This window comes from Loxodonta africana, chromosome 10 (genome assembly GCF_030014295.1).
Source record: "Loxodonta africana isolate mLoxAfr1 chromosome 10, mLoxAfr1.hap2, whole genome shotgun sequence".
Lineage (NCBI taxonomy): Eukaryota > Metazoa > Chordata > Mammalia > Proboscidea > Elephantidae > Loxodonta > Loxodonta africana.
The window spans coordinates 93,379,272-93,405,852 of record NC_087351.1 but is presented as its reverse complement, the minus strand read 5'-3'; the positions used below and the strand labels follow the sequence as shown (position 1 = coordinate 93,405,852).

The 26,581-nt window shown below is 36.4% G+C and overlaps 1 protein-coding gene across 24 annotated transcripts in view; it reads left to right on the top strand.

Moving 5' to 3' along the window:
* The window catches only part of CEP128 (centrosomal protein 128), a 554,311-nt gene that overhangs the window by 229,956 nt on the left and 297,774 nt on the right, over positions 1-26,581 (top strand). For 18 of the 24 annotated variants that reach the window (XM_023546439.2, XM_023546440.2, XM_023546437.2 and 15 more), the window contains 2 exons: positions 1,713-1,772; positions 11,760-11,952. In XM_023546439.2, the coding sequence (XP_023402207.1) occupies positions 1,713-1,772; positions 11,760-11,952 (253 nt within the window). Of the gene's footprint in view, positions 1-1,481; positions 1,556-1,712; positions 1,773-11,759; positions 11,953-26,581 lie in introns of those variants that run through there. The other 6 variants (XR_010323199.1, XR_010323198.1, XM_064292823.1 and 3 more) reach the window with 3 other exon arrangements.

Below are 26,581 nucleotides of genomic sequence, written 5' to 3'. Positions count from 1 at the left end.
GTCTTCATCTTTTCTATGACAAGTGGCTGCTATGGCCATAATAGACCTTGAAACTTATTTATTGATCATGGTATCTTGATATGCTGTCAGTAGTAATAATGGTAGTATTGAATGCATTCTGTGTGCCAGATACTGTGCTAAAGCTAATTTTATTTAATCTATATCTTGGCCTTATGAGGTAGTTGGCCCACTTATAGACATGTGGCTTATAGAAATTAAGCCACACTACTTGGAAGTGTTCAAGGCTGTTCTCTTAAGCACTGAACTATGTATGAATCTGTAATACAAATCAGAAAATACTGAACATTATTTTTACTTATTATCTCAAATCATTTTAGATCTCAATCTTAAGGACTATATCTTAGGTCACTGAAGATTTCATTGAGAGGTATTACGTAAGTATATGAAAAATAATAATAAAAGTATATTATGATCAATGGCAAATGGATTTTTACAAACATTTAGCACAGTAGAGAGTCAGAAGAGGAAGAAAACATGGTGAACTAGGGTAGTTACGGAAAATTTCACCGAAAATCCAGGAAATTAATGTTGAGTGGGCTTTAGATAGAAAGGTGAGTGACACTCTTGTATAGGGCACCTGGTAGGTACTCGATATGTGTTTATTATATGTCTAAATGAATTATTTAATAATATCCCTGATAGGTGAGTTATGCATACACACCTTAGGAGGTATGGAAGTATCTTTTCTAAGGGATAGAATATTTTTAAACAGAACATTTCTAGAAAGAGAGCCTGCAAAAATATGTGTAGTAAAAAAGAAGAAGACCCTTGACAAGATTGACACAGTGGCTCCAACAATGGGCTCAAACATAGAAACGACTGTGAGGATGGTGCAGGACCGGGCAGTGTTTTGTTCTGTTGTACATGGGGTTGCTATGAGTTGAAACTGACTTGATGGCACCTAACAGCAATAAGCGCAAGGTGTAAGGAAAGAAGAAATTGAGAAAAAAAAGATTGTGAGTGACTTTGTGCTTATAATTATAAAATCATAGATAATCTTTTAGGATAGTACAGTACTTAAGTAATATGGCAAAATTAAATAAGGCAAGGGTTTTATAAACAGGATGATATGAAGGAAATCAGGGAAGCTAGTATAGAAAACTTACTGTCAGATTTTGTTACCACCTTGAAATATAAAGCAAAGCTTGCATGAAATCGTCTTTAGTTTCTGTCAGTCCTACCCAACCATTGATGAGACAAAATGGCTGTTGTAGTACAAAACTAAACGATATATGAGACAAACATGTTCAGGTAATCATATCTAACCCACTGTGAAGTACATTATGTGAACAGACAGAAGAAAAGAAACAAAAATGAAATCAACGTGCTTTAATTGAGGCTGTTATCCGTACAGATCTCTATGGGATTGGCCTCCAGAGATTCCAGTGATGATAGCACTTTTGAGTTGATTTTTCCAAGTTTCTATATTTGAGCTCAGTTGTTCATTCTGTTGTACATAGGGTCACTATGAGTTGGAATTGACTCAATGGCACCTAACAAGAACATATTTGAGCTACATACGTAACAGCCACAGGTACATAAATGGTGGTTTGGAATTGGTTGAGTACTTGTTATAGACTGTCTTCTTTTTAAACCTTTAAGTTTAGTAATTAAATTTTTGGATGCTAATGGTGAGAATTTAATTTTTGAGAAAAATTTACATCTAATAGACTTTATTTATCTTTTGGTAGGTTTTTTCATCTGTTCCTGATATACATTTTGACCCACATCGCTGGTTAGCAGAAAGCAAGGTAAGTACTTTTTAGATTCTAAAGTTATCATAATATTTATGACCTTCAAGTTATCCTATTTGGTTTAGTTAAATATTTTGTCATATAACTGAGCATATGAAACTACACTATTTCATTTTCGGTGGTGATATCTTTGCAGTGCATTTAAGAAGCCTCTGGGAGTTTCTTCAGTTTAACATTTATAAATTAATTAAAAATATAGGCATGGAATTACAGAATAAAGAAAGGCAAAACTATTGAAGTAATTAGAGCCAGATTGTCAGAGAGACAAATTTTTCTGTGTTTTACTTGGGATAGGTAACTTTGGAAGTATACAAAGGTCAGGGGTGCTGGAACTATCCTGAATTATGTGTATATATGCTGTCAGTAGTAATGTTATATGTATTTGTTTCATAATGATTCCTGAAGGTAAGCGCAAAGCCTGTCAACTCTCTGTGTGGCTCAGGCATATCCCTTTATCTCACTAGGTGCCTTGTGTACTCATTTATTTACAAGATAAGAGGCCTAAACTTTACATTTGAAAGATACTTTCCATTTCCTGGTTTTTTACCATTCTGACTTAAATTTAGTGGAAGGTAAGTAAAAATAAGTAAAATGGAATAATTTGCTGGATTTAGCAAAGAGATTCTTCTACACTTTGGGATAGTTATCAACTGTCAGATCAATTTAGAAGTTTATTAATTGAAATACATGAAAAATTTTGACCAGATGTGATATAAACCAAAAAAAAAATCCATTGCCTTTGAGCCGATTCCAACTCATAGCAACCAACCTCACAGCAATCCACCCTGCTGGTGGATTTGAACTGCTGACCTTTTGGTTAGCAGCCAAACACTTAACCACTGCACCACTAGGGTACCAGATGTGATATAGATAGCTGTTTATTTAAGCAACAACACTTCTAAAATACTTGCATTCCATTTTAGCCTAGGTTTTCAACTTCTAAGATGCTAAAATGAAAAATCGTCCATCCCATTTAAATTCTGTAGGACAACCACCTGCATTAAAACCTGACCAACTGTAGTCCAATTTAGGATTTTATTGCAAGAAGGACCTTTAAGATTTTGTCAAGTATCCTTACTTAAAAATATGAGAAAAGCGGGGTTCAAAGAAAGCAAATGACTTACCTAGTGCTATGTAAAAAGTGAGAAAGCAGATTACATGTCACATCTAACTTGCAATAAATGCTCTTATCATTGTGCATATTGCCATCCAAAGTCTTTGTTCATGTAGCCAAGATTTATTAATTGTGAGGTATACACTGAGGTATAAGGGTTGATGAGCCATGGACTTTGCTCTCATACAGTTTAAAGTCTGATAGTGAAAATGGAGGTGTAACAAGTAAAAATAAATCCCTTAAAGTGTGTTATATTGAGTTAGAATTATGTAAACATTGTCAGAGGAACACAGAAGAAGGAAGAACTGTCTGTGCTGGGAGGATGGGAGCACATGATAATACCAACATATCACAGAAGTGATATGTCACTCTTACAAAAAACATGTCGAAGTTCTGCAGTTCACCGATTATAGGTAGAGAAATGGCAAGAAGATGAAAATATTTGAGTAACCACAGATAATTTATTGAGATCCATAAGTAAGGTGAATAGCGTTCAGCTCTGTGTTAGAGAAGCCTCTTAAAACACATGCAGTCACACACAACATTTTTAACAAGAAACTAATAATATTATAATTCAGCGCTGAAATTTATGTGACTTCGTAGTTTTTCCTCTCCCATGTTATATACAGCGATCTGTGCATTCCTGAGCATTTTTGGTAGAACAAAATGCAAATTTGTATTTATGCCACCTGCCTAGGAAATGTAGAATATACATGTTTTGCTCTCTCAGTTTCTTTTGGCCAGTAACTTCTATTGTGCATAAATAAAACATTTTTCTATTTCCCGATTTTACAATTCAGACAAGAGCAGTGTACTTGGAATTTTCTTTCAAGTTAAAATCTTTATCATTTCTGAACAGAAAGCTTTCACTACTGTGGTTCAGTTAAATTTTGAGAACCAGAGTTGGCTCTTAATCATAGCTCTTTAATTTGGCAGCTGGTGGGCACTTTTCCCTTATCATTTAATGGGATTGAACTTCTGATCAGACAGTTTTAATACTCCACAAGACAACTGTTCCTTTATAGTGTAAAAGGGTCATGATAAGCAACACCACACTGACCAACTGACTAAGGAGCAATCGAATCTATTTACTAGAAAGATGGTTTAGGTTATTGATGGGCTACAGTCCTGTAATTCCCATGAACTATGACTGGGCAGCTCTATAAGTATTGACGATAAGATCTGAAATCAGAGGACAAAAACTATATGAAAAGTAGAATTGCTGTTCAGCTAGCCCATGCTGACATCTTGCAGTATTAGAAGGACCTGTGAGGGATTTGGTAATTGTTTTAATAAATCTGCCAGCTGAATTTCTTCTCTTAGTGTTAATCCTAGAAGAACTAGAGGATTGGGGAAGAATTAGTGTCACTGTTGTTTTGTTGGCAGTAGTGGGGTAATGTAAACATGAAGTTCAACTAAGAGTTTGGCCATATTCACAGAGAAAATAACCAATGAAGGGTGAGAATAAGACATTACCAGGAAGGAAGAGGGTTGATTTGGTAATTAAGGAATTCCAGGCAAGGAGTTCCCATAGATGAGGCATTTGTTTTTGTCATAAATTCTGACAAGGCACGTAGAAGACTAATTTCAGTTCAGTTTAATAGAGAATTTACTGAGTAACTGCTGGGTCCTAGATGCTATATTATATGCATGAACATAAAATGAGTAAGCCATGAGCCTTGCTCTTGGAGAACATATTTTCTGAAGAAAAGGCAGAGACATATGCACATAATTTCAGTATTATATTTAAGAACTGTGACAGAGGTATGCAGAAGCTGCCTTGGAGGTAGAGATTCTGAAGAAGGAGCAGGTAGCCATGTATGAGGACAGGAGGTGTAACCAAGGGCTTCTGGGAGAATTGATGCCTCAGGTGCATCGTGAAGCTAGCCAGGTAAAGAGGAAGGAGCATGCATACAGAGAAAACAATTCTAGGAATGGCACAGAAGAGAAACATGCATGATAAATGCAGAAAAACCCAAAGTTTTGGAAATACTAGAGTATGGAAGTATGAGACAGGGAATGATGGGAGTGAGGGCAGGAATTAGAGCCACCAAGAAGAGTATTGTGTGCCATTTCAACAGCTTGCATCAGATCTGCGTTTAGTGGAGAATCACAGAAGCGCTTTGGACAGGGGAGTGACCTGTTCATGTTTTAGAAACGTTGTTCTGACAGTGATATGAAAGGTGCATGAGAGACGGTGAGACCAAAGACAGGGAAAACGGTCAGAGACTTTTCCCACTGCCTGGGTGGGATAGGATGAGAGGGTGGGTCTGAACTAAGGAAATTACAGGCTCCAGTGTACAACAGGGTTCCGCTCTTGGAGCTGCATCAGAAGTCACTTTTGTCGTAAGTTGAATACCTCTTTTTTTTTGAGTTTTCATTATTATTTCCTTTTATTATCAGTATGTTTATAAATCCGATCTGTGTTTCTCTTTGGGGGAGTTGGAAACATTACATATAAACATCTGTAAGTGAACATCTGAGAATGATAACATCAAGTTAACGCACTGCAACATTGTATGTAGTACATATTACTGACGATTTAAGATGTATCAAAAACAAAACAAACAATAAAGATGATCGTAAGTGTGGTTCATTGTAACTCAGATATGTCGTAAATTGGGGACTGCCCGTACAGGGATTCAGAGGAAGGGGCAGACTGGAGTAATGTTTTGGTGATAACATGCAAGTGATAATTGATGTTATGTTAGAGGATGATAGAGGAAGTTTCCATGGTTTTCAAGCCAAAGTAGGAACTCGCAGTCAAGGCTTGGTACCCGAATAGGTAGGCATTCAGTATCTTATAAAGGCAAGCTAGCAGGAGTACTGAAAGAGTTTCCACCCCAGGGATTTGATATCCAAAAGTCTTAGTTGGCCAAGAAGATCCAAGGAGAAGCAGAGGACACAGGCACAGGTTAGAGTTTAGGTTTGAATCATGTGACAAGAAATGGGAAGTAGCAAAGAAGTTCACATTGGGAAAATAGCGACAACTTATCAAATCTAGAGCTAGTAGGCCCTCTCAGGATGGAGCAACAATACCAGCAAGCTTTACGGTTGATCCTGGGTTTTAAGCTGTCATCTTGGTGATAGCAAATAAAGGAAAGCTGGTGTCTCTCATTTGCTCCTCAGAGCAAGGCAGGGCCCTGAGTCCTGTTATTTACAGTGTACGTTTAAGTCTGGGAGTCCACTACTGATTACCCCCTTAAAGTAAATTGATCAGCTTCTTTGCCTGTAGAAACCTGTACTTTTCCTTCCTAGCCTTTGTCCCACTGTATTGAAAGTCTCCATTCACACTTCTCTTTCTTTAATCTGTAAACTTTCTGAGGGCAGGACTTGGGTCTTTCCTGTTCCTCATTGCATCTGTAGCATTAAGCACAACACCCATAGAATGCTCAATAAACATTTTTTAAAAGAGTAGTTATATTGGGCTTGCTGCATTTTCCTCGCTTAAGGTACTTCCTCACTTCCTCAGCTTAAGTATCATAGCGTAGTAAATAACTAGCAGGTTAGAAACCAGTTTCCATCAAGTCAGGCCTGACTCACGGCAACCCCATGTGTGTCGGCGTAGAACACAGGGTTTTCAGTGGCTGATTTTCCAGACATAGGTCACCAGGCCTTTCTTCTGAGGCACTTCTGGGTAGATTCCAACTGCCAGTGTTTCAGTTAACAACTGAGTGGATTAACTGTTTGCACCACCCAGGGGCTCCCAAAACAGGCAGATTAGATTTTAGTAAATATATTAATTCCCAAGTGTCTTAGTTATCTAGTGCTGCTAACCCACCCAGTCCCTTAGTGCTGCTAGAACAAAAATATGAGAAGTGGATGGCTTTAACAAAGAGAAATTTTTTTCTCACAGTCTAGTAGGCTAGACGTCCAAATTCAGGGCGTCAGCTCTAGAGGAAGGCTCTGTCAGCTCTGGAGGAAGGTCTTTTCATCGTTCTTTCCCTGGCCTAGGAGCTTCTCTGCGCAGGAACCCCAGGTCCAAAGGACGCGGTCTGCTCCCTGCACTGCTTCCTTGGTGGTAGGAGGTTCCCAACTCTCTGCTCACTTCTCTTTCCTTTTATCTCTTGTAAGATAAAAGGTGATGCAGGCCACGCCCCAGGGAAACTCCCTTCACATTGGATCATGGATGTGACCTGAGTAAGGGTGTTATATCCCACCCTAATCCTCCTTAACATAACCCAATCCTGCCTCATTAACCACAGGCAGAGATTAAGCTTTACAACACGTAGGAAAATTACATTAATCACGAAATGGAGGACAGCCACACAATACTGGGAGTCATGGCCTAACCAAGTTGACAGATATTTTTGGGGGACACAATTCAGTCCATAACACTAAGTATTGGTTTTATTCGATCAGAGATGTAAATATAAAAATTTTATGAATGAGAAATACACTTCTGAATTATTCAGGGGATTTTCCTATTTTATTCTTTGGTATCATGGCAAAAGAATAACATTTTTATAGTGTAACAAGCTCTAGGTATTGATAAGCATTTTCTTACCTTTTTTAGAATGTTAGAACTGAAGCAGTTTTGAGACCATGCCATTTGACCTCATTTTTATACATGAGAAAACCAGGAGATTTGAGTTTTACCTAAGGACTTAAAGCTAATTACAGAGAAGGGTTTAGAACTTGGGTCTCCATATTCTGTGTCATAGCTTCTCTCCATTGGCTGCATGATGTACAGTTATAAAGGAATGCCAATGTTGTAGTAATGTGGATTTTTAACGAACTGTCTTGGTGTGAGAAGTATTAGACCCAGTGTCATTCTTGTTGAAGGATGTAAGTAATCACCTGGTATCTCTTCTTTCTGACGTAGAAATGAAATACTGTACAAATGCTCAAGTATTTAGATTCATTTGTTGTAAATATGCTTTAGATTTTGTGCATGGAACAGATTCAGTTTAACTGGAGAATATATTTCATATTTACAAAAATTTACTCTTATGGAGATATTTTTGCTTTTTTTCTTGATAACATGAAATGTGGAAAAGGTATTACTGGAAGTATCCTTTTAGTAATAATATTTTTAAGTTGACTTGAATTCAAATTTTGCAATTCTAGTTAAATTATTGTTTTGGTGACCTAGCACAATCTAAAAAAAAATTACTATCATCTTTCTTTAACTTTACTTCTTATATAAACATTTCCTCTTGAAATTGTTTTTTGACTTTGGCAAAGGCAGCGTAGTAGTTAAAACAGCAAAATTATGGGTTTCAATATTACTGCTAACTCTATCAGCTATAATCTTTTTGTTCAGACTTTCTGTTTTCCTGGTTTTTAGCTTTGAGTCACTCCTTAGTGAGTTTAGTATATTATTATGGTGAATCTCAGTAGAGGATTTTAACATATTAAAAGATCACTCTGATAGTTTTACTAGATACCAAAAACAAAGATACTTGTGAATATCTCCACCTATTTGTGAGCTATCAACCATGAAGTTTAAAAACATAAATACTGCCTTATTTAGAAATTCTTTCTCTGTTTTGAGTTGTTCAGCAATACTCATCGATGGAGTTAAATAAATGAGCCCATTATGTAATCTATAAAAAGCACTTGTGAGCGGTTAATAAAATGGTGTTTGTGCTGTGATTAACAGCCTTGTGAGCTAATTTTTATTTGGAATTGTTAAAGTTTTACTATATTCCAAGCTACTTCTCAAGATATTTAATGCAGATGCTTGGTGTTTATCTAACAGACATTGATTCTCATAATACATTATTGGTTGATTAAATTTCCATAAATTGGTATCTTGTTATGTAGGATTAATAATATATTCTCTATAACAAGCATCTAACTATAACCTGTTTTTAATTTTGTATGGTAATGGGATAAAGGCTTCATAGGAATAAATGAAAGCCATAGGTCATGTCAAACCTGATTAATGCTTTATTTAGGGATTTTTATTTTTTTTTTTTTGTATTGTTTTGTTTTGCTTTGTTTTTACCAGAACCAGTAGAATTATTGGAAGGAGTAAATAGATTTGTCATTTCCTTATTACCACATTTTAGCAGTAATTGTAATGACCATACGTAGTGAACAAAGGTAACAGATTAGGAGGGAGTAGGTAAGAAAGCATTGAGAGAAGGGGAATGGGAAGTAATTTTCTAAATTTGCTGTTAATTTTCTAAGTAAGCACAGATTAAATTGGAGATTAAAATTGTTGACCCCAGGACCCATCTCCTTTGGCCCACGTGGGTTTTGAAACACTGAATTGATACTGGACTTTTGAAAAATAAGACAATTGCGTAGTTACAACAGGCATTTTTATTTCCTTTTGCTGTATCAGAAGAGCTGTTAACATGGGTGCTTTGTTATCACGTGGTAGAAAACAGTTTGAGCTGAGAAGAACAACCCTGGAACTGACCATAAGAAGGGTCATCAGCATCATATTTTCTCAACATGGAGGAAGAATCACTTGCTTTTTATCATTACGCTTGCACTGTTGTATCCATTTCTCTTAAATCTACTCTAAGAAAAATATTTCTTGTTTCCATGTTGTGATTCAAAATGGTAAAACGAAAGTACCCTGAAAGAAAAATGAAAAGAGAGCATCCTACCTTTCACTGATGTTATGCACCTGGCATTGTAGCTATTTACATTTGCCATCTCTGGTGCAAACCAACCAGATTAAATCCTGTCATATCACCTAATAGTGACTTGTCCCTAGAACAGGTGGTCTCTATTAATAGGAAGTTGACTGACTCCTTTTACTCTTTTCACTGTGGTCACCTGTGAACCTCATACTTTTATCGGTCTGTGTTCAATCTGTTATTGCTTTAAAATATATTCCTTTTTAAAATGCAAATTTCTCCCTTTTCATATATATTTCTTCTGTTTTTTCAAAATTATTTCATTTTATTCTCTGTTAGAAGGTGATAACTGTCTCTATCAAACAAATAATTTAATATTCTAATATCTAATTATTTGTTATAATAGTAAACAATACAGATCTTAGACCAGCTGGGGGAATGCTAGCAGATTTCCTTTGGCAGACAGTGTTTAAAATTATTTTGTAAATGTACTTTAGTTTCTACGTACTTCAATTTTGAAATATGAATATGGGGATTATAGATTTGTTTTTAGCCAAACTTCCCAAATTGTGAAATACAATGGTTAATATCTAGATCCTTGAAGCTCATTTATAAGTACAAATTTGACTGAACAAAATCAGAGCCTGGAGATTTTCAAAATGCAATCCAAGAACTGTAGTTTAGGACGATGCCTAAATGGCATGGAGGTATTAGGGCGTGCATGTGTATATCCTTCCAGTCCTTCTTTGTGGTTGCATTTTTATAATCAGAATCGATACTGTTCAGGTTCTATACGTGTTACTTCTGAATACTCATTAGGCTTTCTTAGTATGGATAGATAGATAGCTGTCTTTGAGTTGACTCTGACTTATGGTGACCTTATGTATAACAGAACAAAACCTTACCTGGTCCCGTGTCATCCTCAGAGTCACCAGCATGTTTGAGTCTGTCATTGTGGCTATTGTGCCAATCCTTCTTACCAAGGGTCTCCCTCATCCTAGTTGGCTCTCTACTTAACCAAACATGATGTCCTCCTCTAGTGATCGATCTCTCGATGTGTTCAAAGCAAGCAAGTCAGACAATGTTGTGTTGCGACCCATAAGGCTTTCATTGGCTAATTTTTGGAAGTAAATCACCAGGCCTTTCTTCCCGGTCTGTCTTAGTCTGGAAGCTCTCTTGAAACCTGTCCACCATGGATCACTCTGGTGGTATTTGAAATACTGGTGATATAACTTCCAGCATCATAGCAATACATCAGCCACCACAATATGACAAACTGACAGATGGGTGGTGGTTCTTAGTATAGTAACACTAAAAACAAAACATTTTGTATTTTTTATTTTCAGGGTATTACTTTCTTATATTTGTTTTATTTTAAACACAAGGGGCTACCTTTTTACAATAACTGCATCTCATTTTTCATTTATTACATATGTAGGATCTTACTATGTGAAGAGTGCTCTACCAGACTCTCTACCCAGTCCCAAGGAGCTTTAAATTTAACAATGTTACTGATTCTGTTTTCCTTGAATATCTTGAGGCTCTAGTATACTAAATTCTTCAATATACAGGGTAAAGATATGTATGTTTGAGGTACCATATAAACAGCAAAACAACTTAGCTGAAAATACATCTTTTCCAGAAGGTATAGGTCTAACTGTTTCCTTTTTCCTTTGCATAATGCCAATAATAATATACTTCACTGGGGCTTTCCAGCTTATTATTTAATTTTCCTGAGGAAATGGCAAGATTTGATGAGGTGAACAAAAGATACAGTCTTTTGATTTAGATCGTAGTTTTAATATAGAAGCAGGCAGTGACAGTGTAGGCTTCCTCTTGTTTTGACAAGTTTATATCAGTTAAATTAATGACTTAAGGAGTAGCGCTTTAGAATCATTTTCCAATTGACCTGTATCTAAATTCAGTAGTGAAGTTGTCTAGAGTAATTTTTACGACGTAATGCATTGAATACATTCTCATTTTAAAGATCCTAACAACACAGAAGAGTGCAGAATTGGAAATTTAGTAACCAAGCTCTTCTTTACTAGTGCCTTGCCAAAGATGACAGACTATAACTCATGTTTTTTCAAAATCCAAGAAATCATGGCTTGATTTCTCTACCAACTTTTAACTGATGTATATCAATATGTAAATGAAAACATTATTGATATCGTTAGTATTTTTTGTTTTGTTTTCCTCAGTTTGGTAGTTATTGTCTTTATTTGTTGAGGTTACCATGACATTACTTCATTTCCTTCCTTATGTTTTATAATGTTAATTGCTGTTTTTTTCTCTTTAAAAATTTAATTAGGTATAAATTTTGCTTTTTAGACCAAACTTCAGTGGCTCTGTGAGGAACTGAAAGAGAGAGAAAGCAGAGAGAAAAGTCTGCGGCACCAGCTGATGCTGTGCAGACAACAGCTCAAGGATATGACTGAAAATAAGGAGTGCGAGCTCCAATATCTTTTTGAACAGATAGAAAGGCAGGAGCAACTTCTAGAAGAAATACATCGGGAGAAGAGAGGTGTGTTGGCTACTCTTACTCTTATTTTTCTGTGTTCATGCTCACTGAATCCTAGAGTTGAAAAACAAAACAAAAGAAAACATAAAGGTGTCTTCGTCTGCTTCTGTTCCTGTTTTGTCTGTTTTGAAACCAGTGTCCTTTCCTTGTCTGTTGTTTCTTATCTCCTTGTCTGTCTTCATTTTTGGATCTAGAAGAGAAAACTGTGTAGCCTGAGAGGCCTTCATTATCATGCAGTTATTTGGGGATTTTCCTTCAGGTACTGTGTCCCCACTGTGTATATAGCACTTGTGTCTACTGGCTGTTTGCAGGTGTTCATTTGGTAAGAATTGCTTGGATTCCTGCAGTGAAATGCCAGAATTTATATTTTACTTCAGTAATACATCCATTAATTCACTTAGCAAATGTTTATTTTGTGCCTGTGTTGAATTAGGCACTGTTCTAGGTGCTGGGGATACATCAGTGAATAAAACAGAAGAGATATTCCTACCCTTGTTTAGCTCCCACGATGTTGGGGTAGGGGGACAGAAAATAAATGTAATAGATTAGTTAATTATCAGAAGGTTATAAGCACAATGGGGAAAACAATAGAGTAAGGGAAGGGGCATTTGGGAGAGGAGGGACAGAGATAAATATATTTAGTATGTAGGCAGTACCTAACTTTAAATGATTAACAAGAGACATGAAAAACTATTGTTTAGTAATATTAGAGGTGCATTATGACAGGAAGAAGAAAAACAGCATTTATGTATGGGAATCATCTGTGTATCTTGTGCTCTATTAGCCTTAGAGCACTGCTTTATTGGGGAACTTTATTAATGTAAGAATCATAAAGAGGCATAAAGTAGTGTTCTATTAAAAAAAATGTTAACATATGATAATCCTTTTTTAAAATAAATGGTATGTTTTTCATTTTAGTAGTCAGTGTTATTCTCCCCGTATATACCACTTAGAAATTATTTATTACTGTACCACAGTAATTCTCAATATGTTTGATAATGGGACCACTTTAATTTTAAAGTGTTTGTGGGACCAAAGGGTTTTTGTTGATGTGAGTTCTGTTTACCAATATTTAGCATATTAAAACTTAAAACAGACTTTTAAAAATATTTATTTATACACTTTAACAATTATGAACCCATGTTTATATGTTAACATAAAAAACATTTTAATGAAAATTAACAGTTCTCCAAAACAAACAAATGAACTGAAAAAGAGTGGTGCTTTGCATTTTAAATTTAGTTGTTGGCTTGAAAGAAGTCAGCTGGAGTCTCATTTTTTTTTCTGTGATACTACGTGTCATGTAACTGCTAGAAAACCTGTACATTAGTGAGTGATTACAGGTGAAAAATGCAAATATTCATGTGTGATTACAGGTGAAAAACATGGTTAGTGTTTGATCTGTTGTACATGGGATCACTATGAGTCAGAACCAACTCGATGGGACCTAACAACGAGAACAATTATTATTAAGGGGTCTTGGAGGGTCCCCAGGGTGCACTTGGAGACTTTCTGCTCTAGTGCTATTGAAAAATATAAACTGCGACAGTAATGAAAGTCAGAGGCTACTCGTGTATTTTTTTTTGGCAGTACAATAGCATCTTTTTATGGACTTGGTAGATAAATACTGTATAGTTCCTATACATGTTATAGACTACTGTCTAATTAACAGTTAATTGCAACCCAGTTTTATTTTCAGTAAATTATCCATATTGTCACCCTGTAGATAATTTCTTTATCTAAGGAATTAATGCTGTAGTGTATTATAAATGCATGAAACTATCAGTGGGAAGTAGTTAAAAAATCACAAATATTTGTACACTTAGATATTTATATTCGAATGGTCAGCTCTCTTATAAAAGCTTTGGAAGGTAAGCTGTAGTATTTGTAACTTCTATTATTTATGAGGCCATTGTGTTTTCTCCTTTTTTTTTTTTGGTATCATTTGTGTAAGGTTGGTATTATTTCTTTTCTAAGTGTTTGATAGAATTCACCAATGAAGTCACCTGGACCTGTAGTATTCTTTGTGAGAAAGTTTTAATTTCTAGTTCAAATTCTTTAATAGATATAGGGCTATTCAGAATTTCTGTTTCTTCTTGAGTCAGTTTTATTAATATATGTCTTTCAAGAAATTTGTCTGTTACACCTAAGCTGTCTAATTCATTGGCATAAAATTTTTCATAATATCCCCCTTTTAAATTATTTTAATGTCTGTAGTATCTAAAATGATGCCTCTTCTTATATTTCTGATATTGGTAATTTGTATTTTCCCTTTTTTTCTTTTTAAGTCTTACTAAGGGCTTTATTATTTTCTTTTTTTAAAACAATAGATTTTAATATTTTTCTATTTTTTTTAATGTATTTTATTCACCTCTGGTCTTATTTTTATTTCCTTCCTTCTACTTACCTTGTGTATCATTTGCTCTTTTTCTGGCTTCTTATGATGGATGATTTATTTTAATACCATTCTTTTTTAATATAGGCATTTAAAGCAATAAATGTCCTTCTTAAGAATACTTTAGGTGCATCCCGCAAATGTTTCTGTGTTGTGATTTCATTACCATTTAGTTTGAATTAGAAAATTATCTACCTTGTGATTTCTTTTTTGGCCAGTGGGGTTTTTTTTTTTTTTTTAAACGTACTACCTAATTTCCAGTTATGTGGAGATTTTTATAGCTATCTTATTATCATTGTTTTCTAACTTGGTACAGTTGTGGTCATAGAACATAGTGTATATGATTTTGTTCATTTGAAATTTATTCAGACTTTTTTATGGCACTAAATATGATATATTTTGGTTAATTTTCATGTTCACTTAAAAATAATACATGTTCTTTATTTATTGCAGCATTCTATAAGGTCACTCATGTCAAATTGTTTAATACTCTTCAACATCTCTACTAATTATTTTGCCTCCTTATGTCAATAACTCAGAACCCTGGTTGCACAGTGGTTAAAGTACTCAGTTGCTAATCAAAAAGTAGGTAATTTCAACCTATCAGTCGCTCTTTGGGAGAAGACGTGGCAGTCTGCTTCTGTAAAGATTTACAGCCTTGGAAACCGTGTGGGGCAGTTCAACTCTGTCCTGTATGGTTGCTGTGAGTAGGAATTAACTCAACGGCAGTGGGTTTGGTTTAGGTATATCAGTAACTGGAGAAGATTGTTAAAATATCCAACTACCACTGTGAGTTTTTTTGGTTTTCTGTCTTTTTTTTTTTTGCTTCATGTATTTTGAAACTTTTACATCAGAGTCTACTCTATGGCAACTGATTTTTTTAATCTTAAAATTGAATGTGGGAATGAGTCTAGTTAAAAGCTGATCATAATACTCCCCATAAAAGGAAAAGAAGAGTATTGGTAAGGAATTGGAAAAGAGGCAACAAATATGAAAGGTCTTGTGGAGGACTTAGCAAAGGGTTGGGTTGTATAAGTGAAAGAGGGATAGACGTGACAGGAGAATTTAAGGTCTCGATGGTTATGCCATTGGGGGAAATGGGAAAGTCAGTGAATAGGGTCCCATTTGGTGGAAGAAAGAGAGGCCCCATTTTTAAAAAAATTATAGAAGACAAAAATGTGTTGTAAAGCCCCAAACTTTTGTAACAGAGAAATAATAATCTCATGCCTTATGTATGTAAGAAGTAGGTACTGTGAGGGATTCATTGGCTAATTTTTGGAAGTAGTTTGCCAGGCCTTTGCTCCTACTCTCCCTTACTCTGGAGGCTCTGCTGGAACCTGCCCACCATGGCTGACCCTGTTCTTATTTAGAACACCAGTGGCATAGCTTCCAGCATCATAACAACATGCAAGCCACCACAGTATGACAAACTGATAGTTGGGTGGTAGCACAAGACAAATCAAATATTTGTTGAAGTGAATGAATGAGAGGATGAACATAAGAATATTAAAAGGGTAGAGTTAAAGAGAAGCCATAGTATTAATATTTAATGAAAAAAATCAGCTTAAAAACAGAAGCATAACTTCTCCCAAAATTTTAGATTTTGAATGACAAAGATGATGTCCTTTGCACACTTTTGGCTCAAACTTTTTTCTTCCCCCTGTTTGAAACTTACTTGGATACTTACGAATGCTGTATAACCAAAAGACAAATCAGCAAATGTTTGGCAGAAGTTAAGTAATCTTATTGGAGTGATTTACATTTTGTTTAAGACTCACTGGGATTAGGCAACTGTATTTGTCTTTCCTAATATTTCAGTTACGTATTGCATTTTATAGTAGCAGTATTTAAACCATTTACATTTTTATTCATTTCACAATAATATTCTCCATGAGCTCCCTGATTGATTTAGGGACACTATAACATTGTTAGCAGTTATTCCACCCTCATTTCCTAATATGATTTGAGTTAGCTCTTGAGTATAACATGGGAAAAAAAATTCAAAATACTTGAATACCAAAAAAGTAAACAAAAATATTACAACTACGTGGAAAGCTACAGTTCTCTAAGTCTGAGATTTATCCTTAAGAGAAGCATGAATATAACTTCTAGAATATTATTTTTGATAACTGATTATAGAAAAACTTGAACATGATTATATGTGCTAGTAGAAGGATTCAGGGATGGGAGAGATTGAACAGGTGAAAGAAAATTTAATTGGTATAGGAAGATCCCAGAAGATACGAGTATGAATGAGGTCAAAGTAAAGGTGGAGAAATGAATCTTGAAAAGAACAAAGGCAGAAGAGTTAGGCATTTCTTCTTCTGTAACCCTTTTAACCCAGAAAACCCAGTGCCATTGAGTTGATTCCGACTCACAGCGACCCTGTGGGACAGAGTAGAACTGCCCCGTAGAGTTTCCGAGGAGTGCCTGGTGGATTCGAACTGCCGACCCTTTGGTTAGCAGCCGTAGCACTTAACCACTACACCACCAGGGTTTTCGTAACCCTTTTAGCACTTTGCATATACTACTACTTTTGGCAGTTTTTCTTATCACAATAATTTGCATAGTACTTTCTTTTTTTTTTTTTTTGTGAGTCAGAATTGACTCGATGGCAATGGGTTTTTTTTTTTTTTTTCTTTATTTTTGCCGCTAGCTTTTCAACATCTATGATTGGGTCCAGTTGATTTTTGTCTTATATGTTTGCTTAATACCTGTTTGGAAAAGGATGGAAAGAACAATGTGTAGCCATTGGATTTACCATCTAAGACTTTTTAGAGGGTTGTTTTAGTAGAGGCTTTGGGTGTTTTATGCTGGGTTGTAGAATTGTTTTCATGACTATATTCTTTGCAAGCTGCTTCCAAGGGATAATACCTGTCACCCAAGGCATGAGGGTCAGCTTAGCGATGAATCTGGCATACTACAAACTCAATGTTGTAGCCTTAAAAAAGTCTCCAAAGATGAGTAATTTTATTATAACTGTGCCCCTCTAATGTTCTTTCATTCATAGAAACATGACTTAGGCTTTTTTCAATGTTTTTAAATTGCTGTGCTGTTCATGTCATTGACTCAAAAAAAATGCACTGCATTTCCAAAGGTTCATGTCTACCCAGTTTGTCTGCATCTACCAATGGTGATCTCAGTTTTTTTGTTTTCCATCCTTTAATTTCATTGTTTGTAGTGTTCTGAGAAACTCCTTTCAGCTGATTTCTGTTTTTTTCCTTACTCTTCCTCAAACTCCCTGTAGCACTTCTGCAGTTGGTAGTGGATGGCTGAGCAGAGGATAATTTCTTAGAATTCATTGTAGGACAGAATCAAGGGAGGGACTCGTGAATTACAGGCATTTTTTCCTGACCTGTCCATTTTTTTTTTTTTTGTCCATTAGACATGGAATTGCATCATTTCTTTTTTGTTTCTACCAATTATTTACTTATTAATTTATTTCCCTAGCCACCCACCCATTCTCCTATTATTTATTCCCCATATCATTTCAAGCAGGTTTTCAGGTTTGTCTCGTTGAAAGATTTACTGACGACCATATTACTTATGGAAGTACTAGTCGTTGTCATTTAGTCCAATAACAAGGATAAGCCATTTTTTTCTGTTGCATATTGAAACATAGTATTTAAATATTATGAAGTCATTGAAGGGATGATCTCTAAGTTAATTTTTAAACATCTATTTAGCGCTTTTTCATTGTCACCAGCTGTTCAGAAGTTTGGTGATGCTGATCAGTAGAGATAATGAAATATTTTTTAAAATTACTTAAACTCAATAAACAGTTATTTTGTTTAATAAGAAATGATCTCTTATTTAATTTTCAGGCTTTTGGTATGATTCATTTTAAAAAACTATCAAGCAACAATTGATTTTACAATTATGCCCACTGTTAGAGTCCCTGGCTGGTGCAGCTGTTAATGCACTGGGCTGCTAACTGAAAGGTTGGAGAATTGAGTCCACCCAGAGATGCCTTGGAAGAAAGTCTTGGCAAACTACTTCTGAAAAATCGCCGTTGAAACCCTACAGAGCACAGTCCTACTTTGATACACAGGGGGTTGCTGTGAGTCAGAATCAACTCAGTGGCAACCGGTTAAAAAAAATTAAAGTAAAATCAGAATTTTGTCTTATATTTTAATCTTAGTCTATGGTTTTGCTCATGTGTGTTTCATTATAATAATTTAGTTTCTCATGTGTTTTATGTTATAACTTGAAATCTAGCCTAGGTTAATAGGGATTGAAATTAAACTCCATTGGTTGGGTGTTTTTAGAATCAGAATTATGGGTAAATAAATTAATGCTATGTCCAGGGCTCTTGATACACAGATCTCTGCGAGTGTCAACTTTGATTGAATGTATAATTGACATTTATGTTGTTAGTGAGTAAATGGCAATGAAAAGTCATGGCTAATTATTCTCCATCCTTTCCTTTCTGTCTCCCACCCCACTGTTTAATGAGCCTAATGCTTGTGCTACTTCTTTTGGCTGAACTTATTAGAAACAAATGTTTTCAGTATTTCCAATAATATACTCAGTTGGCAATAGGCTAGTACTGATTGAATGAACAGCTCATATGTTTGAAGTTTACATTTTTTCCTCTTCAGAATGTGTGTTGCATGGGCATGCATCTATATTCTGATGGAAAATTCAGAAGTGTTGAATATATTATGTGAATCAATTCTTAGATTTTTCTTGTTCTGTCATAGATTATCTGTGTAATCTATATCTGTTTCATAGTTCAGCAAAGCTGGTCTACTTGAATTCAAACCATGTGTACTCTCAGGGAGAAAGATAGGCAAAGTGCGTATGTTAAAATAGATCTGATGTGAGTTTTTAGGCTAGTAGGTAGCTTTCATTGAATTCAAAGCATATTTTTGCTGTGTTTGGGCTCTTTTAAGCTTTATATCAGTGCTACCTTAAAACAACTGTAGAAGGAAAATCTGTACATTTTGACTATTCATTGAGAAAATAATTCTTGGCAAAGAATGTCTTCTTATTGGTTTATCATAATGAACACAGTTCATCTTTACTATTTTGTTGCTTGCATAACAGTTACCAATTGTTGTAGGCAGAATAGTAACCTCCCAAAGATGTCCACATCCTAATCTCCAGCCCCTGTGACTATGTTACTTTACATGATAAAAGGGATTTTGCAGATATAAGTTAAGGACCTTGAGATGGAGAGATCATCCTGTATATCTAAGTGGACCTAATGTAATCAAAAGTATTCTTTAAAGTGAAAGAAAAAGTAGATGAGAATGTCAGAGTGATGTGATATGAGAAGGGCTCAACCTACTTTTGTTGGATTTGAAGACAGAGAAAGTGGACCATGAGCTAAGGCATATGGGAAGCCTCTAGAAGAAAAAGTCAAGGAAACAGATTCTCCCCCAGAACCTCTAAAAAGGAGCACAGCTCTGCCAACATCTTAATTTTAGACCATTGAGATCTGAGAGGGACTTCTAACCTACAGAACTGCAATGTAATATATTTGTGTTGGTTTAAGGCACTCGGTTTGTGGTAATTTGTTACAGCATCCATAGTAAACTAATACACCAATAAAATCATGAAATTAGAGATTTGCAGTGGTTTCTTTGCCACTTATTCCCTATATATTAAGTAATTCTCCAGCCTCTTTGAGACTCTTTGGGAACGTAAACCCATCTTTAGATATTTCCTACTATCAGAAAGTTAGGGATATACATATATGACTTTCAGGCAACTTAATTTTACCTTGAAGAGCTGAAGTAGGTCTTAAAAAGGTGTGGAATATTTTATTTATTTATTTTTTGCCAAGCCAGCAGAGGTTTATTAGCAAGCAGAGGGTTAGTAGCAAAAGTACACTTGACTAGGAAGTGTCAAGCGGGCTACTCAGGTAAAGAAATAATCTGAGTCCCTGAATATGGTATTTTTAAAGGGAATATAAGTTCCTTAAATCTATGTATACATATTTGTTTCTGTTTATTTAAATATAGCAAGAAAATTTAAAGTTATGTGCATCATCAATGAACCTGAAATGTACATAACTCATATTGTCGTAGACATTTGTAAGTGCTTTGTTCATATATAGACATACTTTAAATTGTATTCACACCCCACTTTGCATTGTAACAGTGTTAAAGGGCACACAGAAGGAAATTTAAAAATTGGGGGAACAGAGAAATAGTATTCCAGGCATCTGGAAGCAGTCATTATGTTACATCACTTAACTTAGCTCTGACTTTCCTGACATCTAAGAGGGAAAAATGTTGGGTTACATTGTTCTTATTATCTTATTTAAGGAAGCAGGCAAACTCCTGAAGAGAAACAAACTTATTCTGGAAACTAAATTCAAAAGGAATGTATTATATAGATTTTTCTACAAGCAATATAACAGACAGTGTTTCTAGTAATGGTTTTAGGAAATAAGAGTTAACATTTATTGGTATATTCCAGACACAGTTTAAGTGCCTTAAGCAATATATTATTTCGTTTAATTCTGAAGTAGGTACTCTTATACAGCTTTTGAGGAAAAAAATCAAGGTTTCATTTTTTTCTCTGTAAACAAGTAGAAGCATGCAATTAAATCTAAAGTCAGTGAGAACATATTTTATAGGAATGAGAATCCTTCCTATATTGGTGAGAAATGAAAACATAGACCAGGTATTTTGCTTTTCAATGTGAACTTTGATCTTTTTGAGAAATGAACAGTGCCATTAATAATTGGTTGTTTTTTTTTGCATTATCCCATTATCTCATCTGGGGTGTCTCCTGTCAACCTGTGTTTACTGCTGCCCACATACCCCATGGGCTCTGCAAAGTACCTGGCAGCCCTGTTCTAGCCCCACCCATAGCCTTCCTGGAATCCTCTGGGCTGTGAGGGCGGAAGGGAGGGAATTGGGTCTGCCTAACGCTTCTTTGTAAAGAAATCCCAACTAAGCACCATCTGTATTTAGTAGTTTCAGCGTAAAGACCTCCCTATGGTAATCAGTGTTACAGCTCAAGTGTCCTCAGAGATCACAAAGATCTTTTCCCATTTTACAGGTCTGAAAACTGAGGCTTTGAAAGGCTATATGGCTCAGTTGATGCAAGATGGAGTTTTCCTAGCTCCTAAACCACCTTGAAATCCCTTTTTCTCTTTCCCCAATTCAAATAAATTCCACATATATACACTAAGTACTTAGTAGACACAAAGCCAGAAGTCAGCGCTTCAGGGGATATACAAATGACCAACACCAGTGGGTGCAGTGGGAAGTTGGGATCCCTGGATTCCAGGGACTACCTACCTCTAAGACAATAAAGGTAATTGTAAAAGCGGCTGCAGCAATACACCAACAGGGAACTGCCAGAAATTCAAGCCAGGTTCAGAAGAGCACCTGGAAGCAGGAATATTATTGCTGATGTTAGATGGATCTTGGTTGAAAGCAGAGAATACCAGAAAGATGTTTACATGTGTTGTATTCATTATGCAAAGGCATTCAACTGTGCGGATCATGACAAATTTTGGATAACGTTGCAAAGAATGGGAATTCCAGAACACTTAACTGTGCTCATGAGGAACTTGTACATAGATAAAAAGGCAGTCGTTTGAACAGAACAAGGGGATACTGCATGGTTTAAAGTCAGGAAAGGTGTGCGTCAGGGTTGTATCCTTTCACCATACTTCCTCAATCTGTATGCTGAGCAAATAATCTGAGAAGCTGGACTATATGAAGAATACCACAGCTTCAGGATTGGAGGAAGACTCATTAACAACCAGCGTTATGTAGATGACACAATTTTGCTCTTTGAAAGTGAAGAGGACTTGAAGCACTTACTGATGAAGATCAAAGACTACAGCCTTCAGTATGGATTACACCTGAACATAAAGAAAACAAAAATCCTCACAACTGGCCCCATAAGCAACATCATGATAAACGGAGAAAAGGTGGACATTGTCAAAAATTTCATTTTACTTTTGATCCATAATCAACACCCATGAAAGCAGCAGTCAACAAATCATTGCATTGGGCAGATCTGCTGCAAGAGACCTCTTTAAAGTGTTAAAAAGCAAATATGCCACTTTGAGGACTAAGGTGCCACTTACCCAAGCCATGGTGTTTTCAGATGCCTCATATGCATGCGAAAGCTGGACAATGAATAAGGAAGACCAAAGAACTGATGCTTTTGTATTATGGTGTTGGCGAGGTACATTGAATATACCATGGACTGCCAAAAGAATGAACAAATCTGTCTTGGAAGAAGTACAGCCAGAATTCTCCTTAGAAGCAAGGATGGCGAGACTGCGTCTCACATACTTTGGACATGTTATCAGCAGGCATCAGTCCCTGGAGAAGGACATCATGCTTGGTAAATATCGGGTCATTGAATAAAAGGAAGACCCTCATCGAGATGGATTGACACAGTGGCTGCAACAGTGGGCTTAAACATAACAATAATTGTGATGATGGCACAGGACTGGCCCTTGTTTTGTTCTTTTGTACATAGGGTCACTATGAGTCAGAATCATCTCGACCACACCTAAGAACAACAACAAGGAAGCACCTTAAAGATACTATTAGTAGCTAGCATTCACTGAGCACTTGCGATGTGCCATGCACTTGGCTAAGAGCTCTGTGTGGGTTCTCCCCTTAAATCCTCACAACAGCTTTGTAAAGTAGGGATTAGTCTCACTCAGGTCTTACAGATGAGGTAACAAGCACAGAGATGTTAAAATAACCAGCCCACTTAACAAAAGAGTTGAACAGGGCTTGAATCCCTCCCCCCGCCCCCCCCAATTTTTTTTTTTAGTCTCAAAACTGTTCTGTGAGGTAGGTAAGAAAGGACCATCATTATTGTGTTCATTTATTCAGTATTTATTGAGCAGCTGCTCCTTGGAAACCCTGTCGGCCAGTTCTACTCTGTTCCATAGGGTTGCTATGAGTTGGAATTGACTCGATGGCAGTGGTTTTTTTTTTGTTTTTAACCATGTGTCCAGTACTATGTGTCAGGCATTGGAGACAGAGTAGTAAACTTAATAGACACAGTCCTTGCTGCTTTTCCTGAAGTTATACTCAGGTGGTAGAGAGAAGTATTTAAAAATATTTACATAGTAATTAATTACAATAATTGGAAAGGCAGTTAACCATTATGACTTGTGTAGACTCTAGATACTTCTGCCTTTGTGAGTCTCTTCCTCCATTAAAAAAAAAAAAAATTTTTTTTTTTTTGTTTGACTATATTGATACGAAGATCCCTGGGTGGTGCAAACTGTTTGTGTTCTGCTACTAACCTAAATGTTGGTGGTTGGAACCCACCTGGTGGTGCCACAAAGAAATGCCTAACGATCTGCTCCCATGAAGATTATAGCCAAGAGAGCCCTATAGAACAGTTCTACTTAGTAACACATGGGATAACCATGAGTTGGAATGACTCGATGGCAACAAATTTTTTTTTTAATATGAAGATGAATATAATCCAGATTGGATTTATTATTACATATTTATTATTGTTATATGCATTTTTCTCTTCCGATCTTAAAATTAGTTTAAGTGTTTTCATAGGACCTACGCACTGTGCTTACTGTGTCCAATGGAGGACTGTAATGCTTACTGTGTCTACACTGGGCGTACCAGTATAGGCTGTGTTGTCTAAATTTGTGGGATCATGGGTGAAGGAGAGGTTGAAGTTAGGGTTTCCTGAGAAAGTGACGTGGATATGGAACCTTAGCCTGGATAGGTGTTAGCCACATGAGGGGTGGCAGGCACAGCTTTCTGGGTAGAGGGAACAATGTTTGTGAAGGACTGAGGTAGGAAAGACCTTGGCTGGAGCATAATAAGATAAGGAAATTGGAGCTGAAGCAAACAGGTTCCGATTGACCTGATGCTGTGTGCATTTAGTAATGTAATAAAGTTATCTCTGTCCTAAAATGCACCCAATTTTCAGATGACTGGTGTGCCTTTAAGAGATACTTTCAATATATGACTGAATTCTTAAGCATATGAAGTTCAAGTGTTCTTTGTTGTAGATTAAGGTGGGATCCAGAATGCTTTAGATACCAGATGTGGCTACTGGGAATAAATATATGCATGTTGTGAAATTTAATATGGAAATAATCTAAAATGGGTGGTGGCAATATATTGTATATAAAGTTATGTTGTTTCATAGCTGTGAAATTTCAGTTTGAAACTGTAGGGAAATTTTTCTTATTTTATTAATTTGAAATTTTTCCTAAGAGCATTTAAAGCCTATCCTTACACTTGCCATTTGGAAGAAGGATTACATTCCCCAACTTCCTTGTCCTGGCGACCAGTGACGTTACAAAGTTTTCCGCTGTCCTTCCTTGCACCTCCATCCCACCCCGTCTTACTTCATTCTTCAGTACCTCAACCTCCAAGGTTTGCAAAAGCTCCTTCACTGCAGGATCTTCCTAATCTGTAGGCCTTGCCTTCCTTGACTGGTCTTCACCTATGTGCCTGCCACGGCTCCATGACAGATGACTTTCCTGGGCGGGCACACTCCAGTGGGTACGTCTAAGGTCACATCTCAGCGGGATAACCTTGAATATGCTCTAATTAGTAGAGAAACGTAAATCATTCACAAACTTTGGTTTTGCATTTTTTATAATAAATTACTTGCAACACACCCCACAATTGACCTCCACCCAGCAGTTTCTTCAGAGAACACACACACGCATACACGCAACCTGCTGTTCTAACCAGTTCTGCCATATGAATGAATCTTCATTAAACACAGCTTTGATCCGATCACCCCCCAGCTCAGAAACCTCCAGTGCCTTTCCTACTGTGGAGCAAATAAAGTTCAAAGTGTTAACAGAAGCCCCACCATTTTTCCCCCCCTTTTCATGAATTTACTCTACTCTTCTTATCACCGGTTACCAGAGATAATTGGTCATTTTACCACCTCTGTACTGTTAAAACCTTTGGATGTAACTACATGACATTTGACAACTGACTGCCTTTTCCTCAGAGTATCAGCATATATGTTTTTTAATCTATATTAAATTGCAGTCTCCTGTTTTATAGACCCTTGTTTTCCCATTCCGTCTGGCACAATGTTTGGTGTTTAACAAGGAATAAACATATTTCTTTAATGTTTAGGTGGTGGGTAGGTGGATGGATAGTGAATGGTGGGATGGAAGAATGGATAAATGGGTAGCACAAATTTAGGCTCCTACCTCTTTATCCATTTATTATGGTATCTTCAATAAATGCCACACCTCCTTATAATATCCACACTACACATTTAGGTTTCTTCTACCAATCAAAAAGAAAACGCATATCAATATTTATTTTTATTTCTGCATCTTTAAGGCAGTGGAAAAATATGAAGCATTGGACAACAACTAAAATTACCTTATCAAATTATTTCTAGTGTGCCCTTTATTGACTTGTTATCTATTGCATCTTTTGAAGCTAGGATACTTGGCAATAAGAAACTGTTCCCCTTATATATCTTTCCAGAGTAAAGGCCTTCAAGTTCTCCCTAATACAATTTGTAGAGACTTTATTAATTCTCTTTTCTAGATCAGGTAACTACTTCATCATGTCAGTCATGAAAGAGTACAGATTTGCTTTTTTTTTTTTTCTATTGAGGCTAATGAGCTTGGACTTTAGGTATTTAAAAGCAATTTTTTTTTTAAATTTTTGTTGTGCTTTAAGTGAAAGTTTATAAATAAAGTCAGTCTCTCACACAAAAACTTATATATATATACCTTGCTACATACTCCCAGTTGCTCTCCCCGTAATGAGACAGCCCTCTTCCTCCCTCTACTCTCTGTTTTCGTGTCCATTTCGCCAGCTTCTAACCCCCTCCACCCTCTCATCTCCCTCTGGACAGGAGATGCCAACATAGTCTCATGTGTCCCCCGATCCAAGAAGCTCGCTCCCCACTTGCATCCCTCTCCATCCCATTGTCCAGTCCAATCCCTGTCTGAAGAGTTGGCTTTGGGAATGGTTCCTGTCCTGGGCCAACAGAAGGTCTGGGGGCCATGACCACTGGGGTCCTTCTAGTCTCAGTCAGACCATTAAGCCTGGCCTTTTTACAAGAATTTGGTGTCTGCATCCCACTGCTCTCCTGCTTCCTCAGGGGCTCTCTGTTGTGTTCCCTGTCAGGGCAGTCGTCGGTTGTAGCCGGGCACCATCTAGTTCTTCTGGTCTCATGCTGATGTAGTCTCTGGTTTCTGTGGCCCTTTTTGTCTCTTGGGCTCTTAATTACCTTGTGTCCTTGGTGTTCTTCATTCTCCTTTGGTCCGGGTGGGTTGAG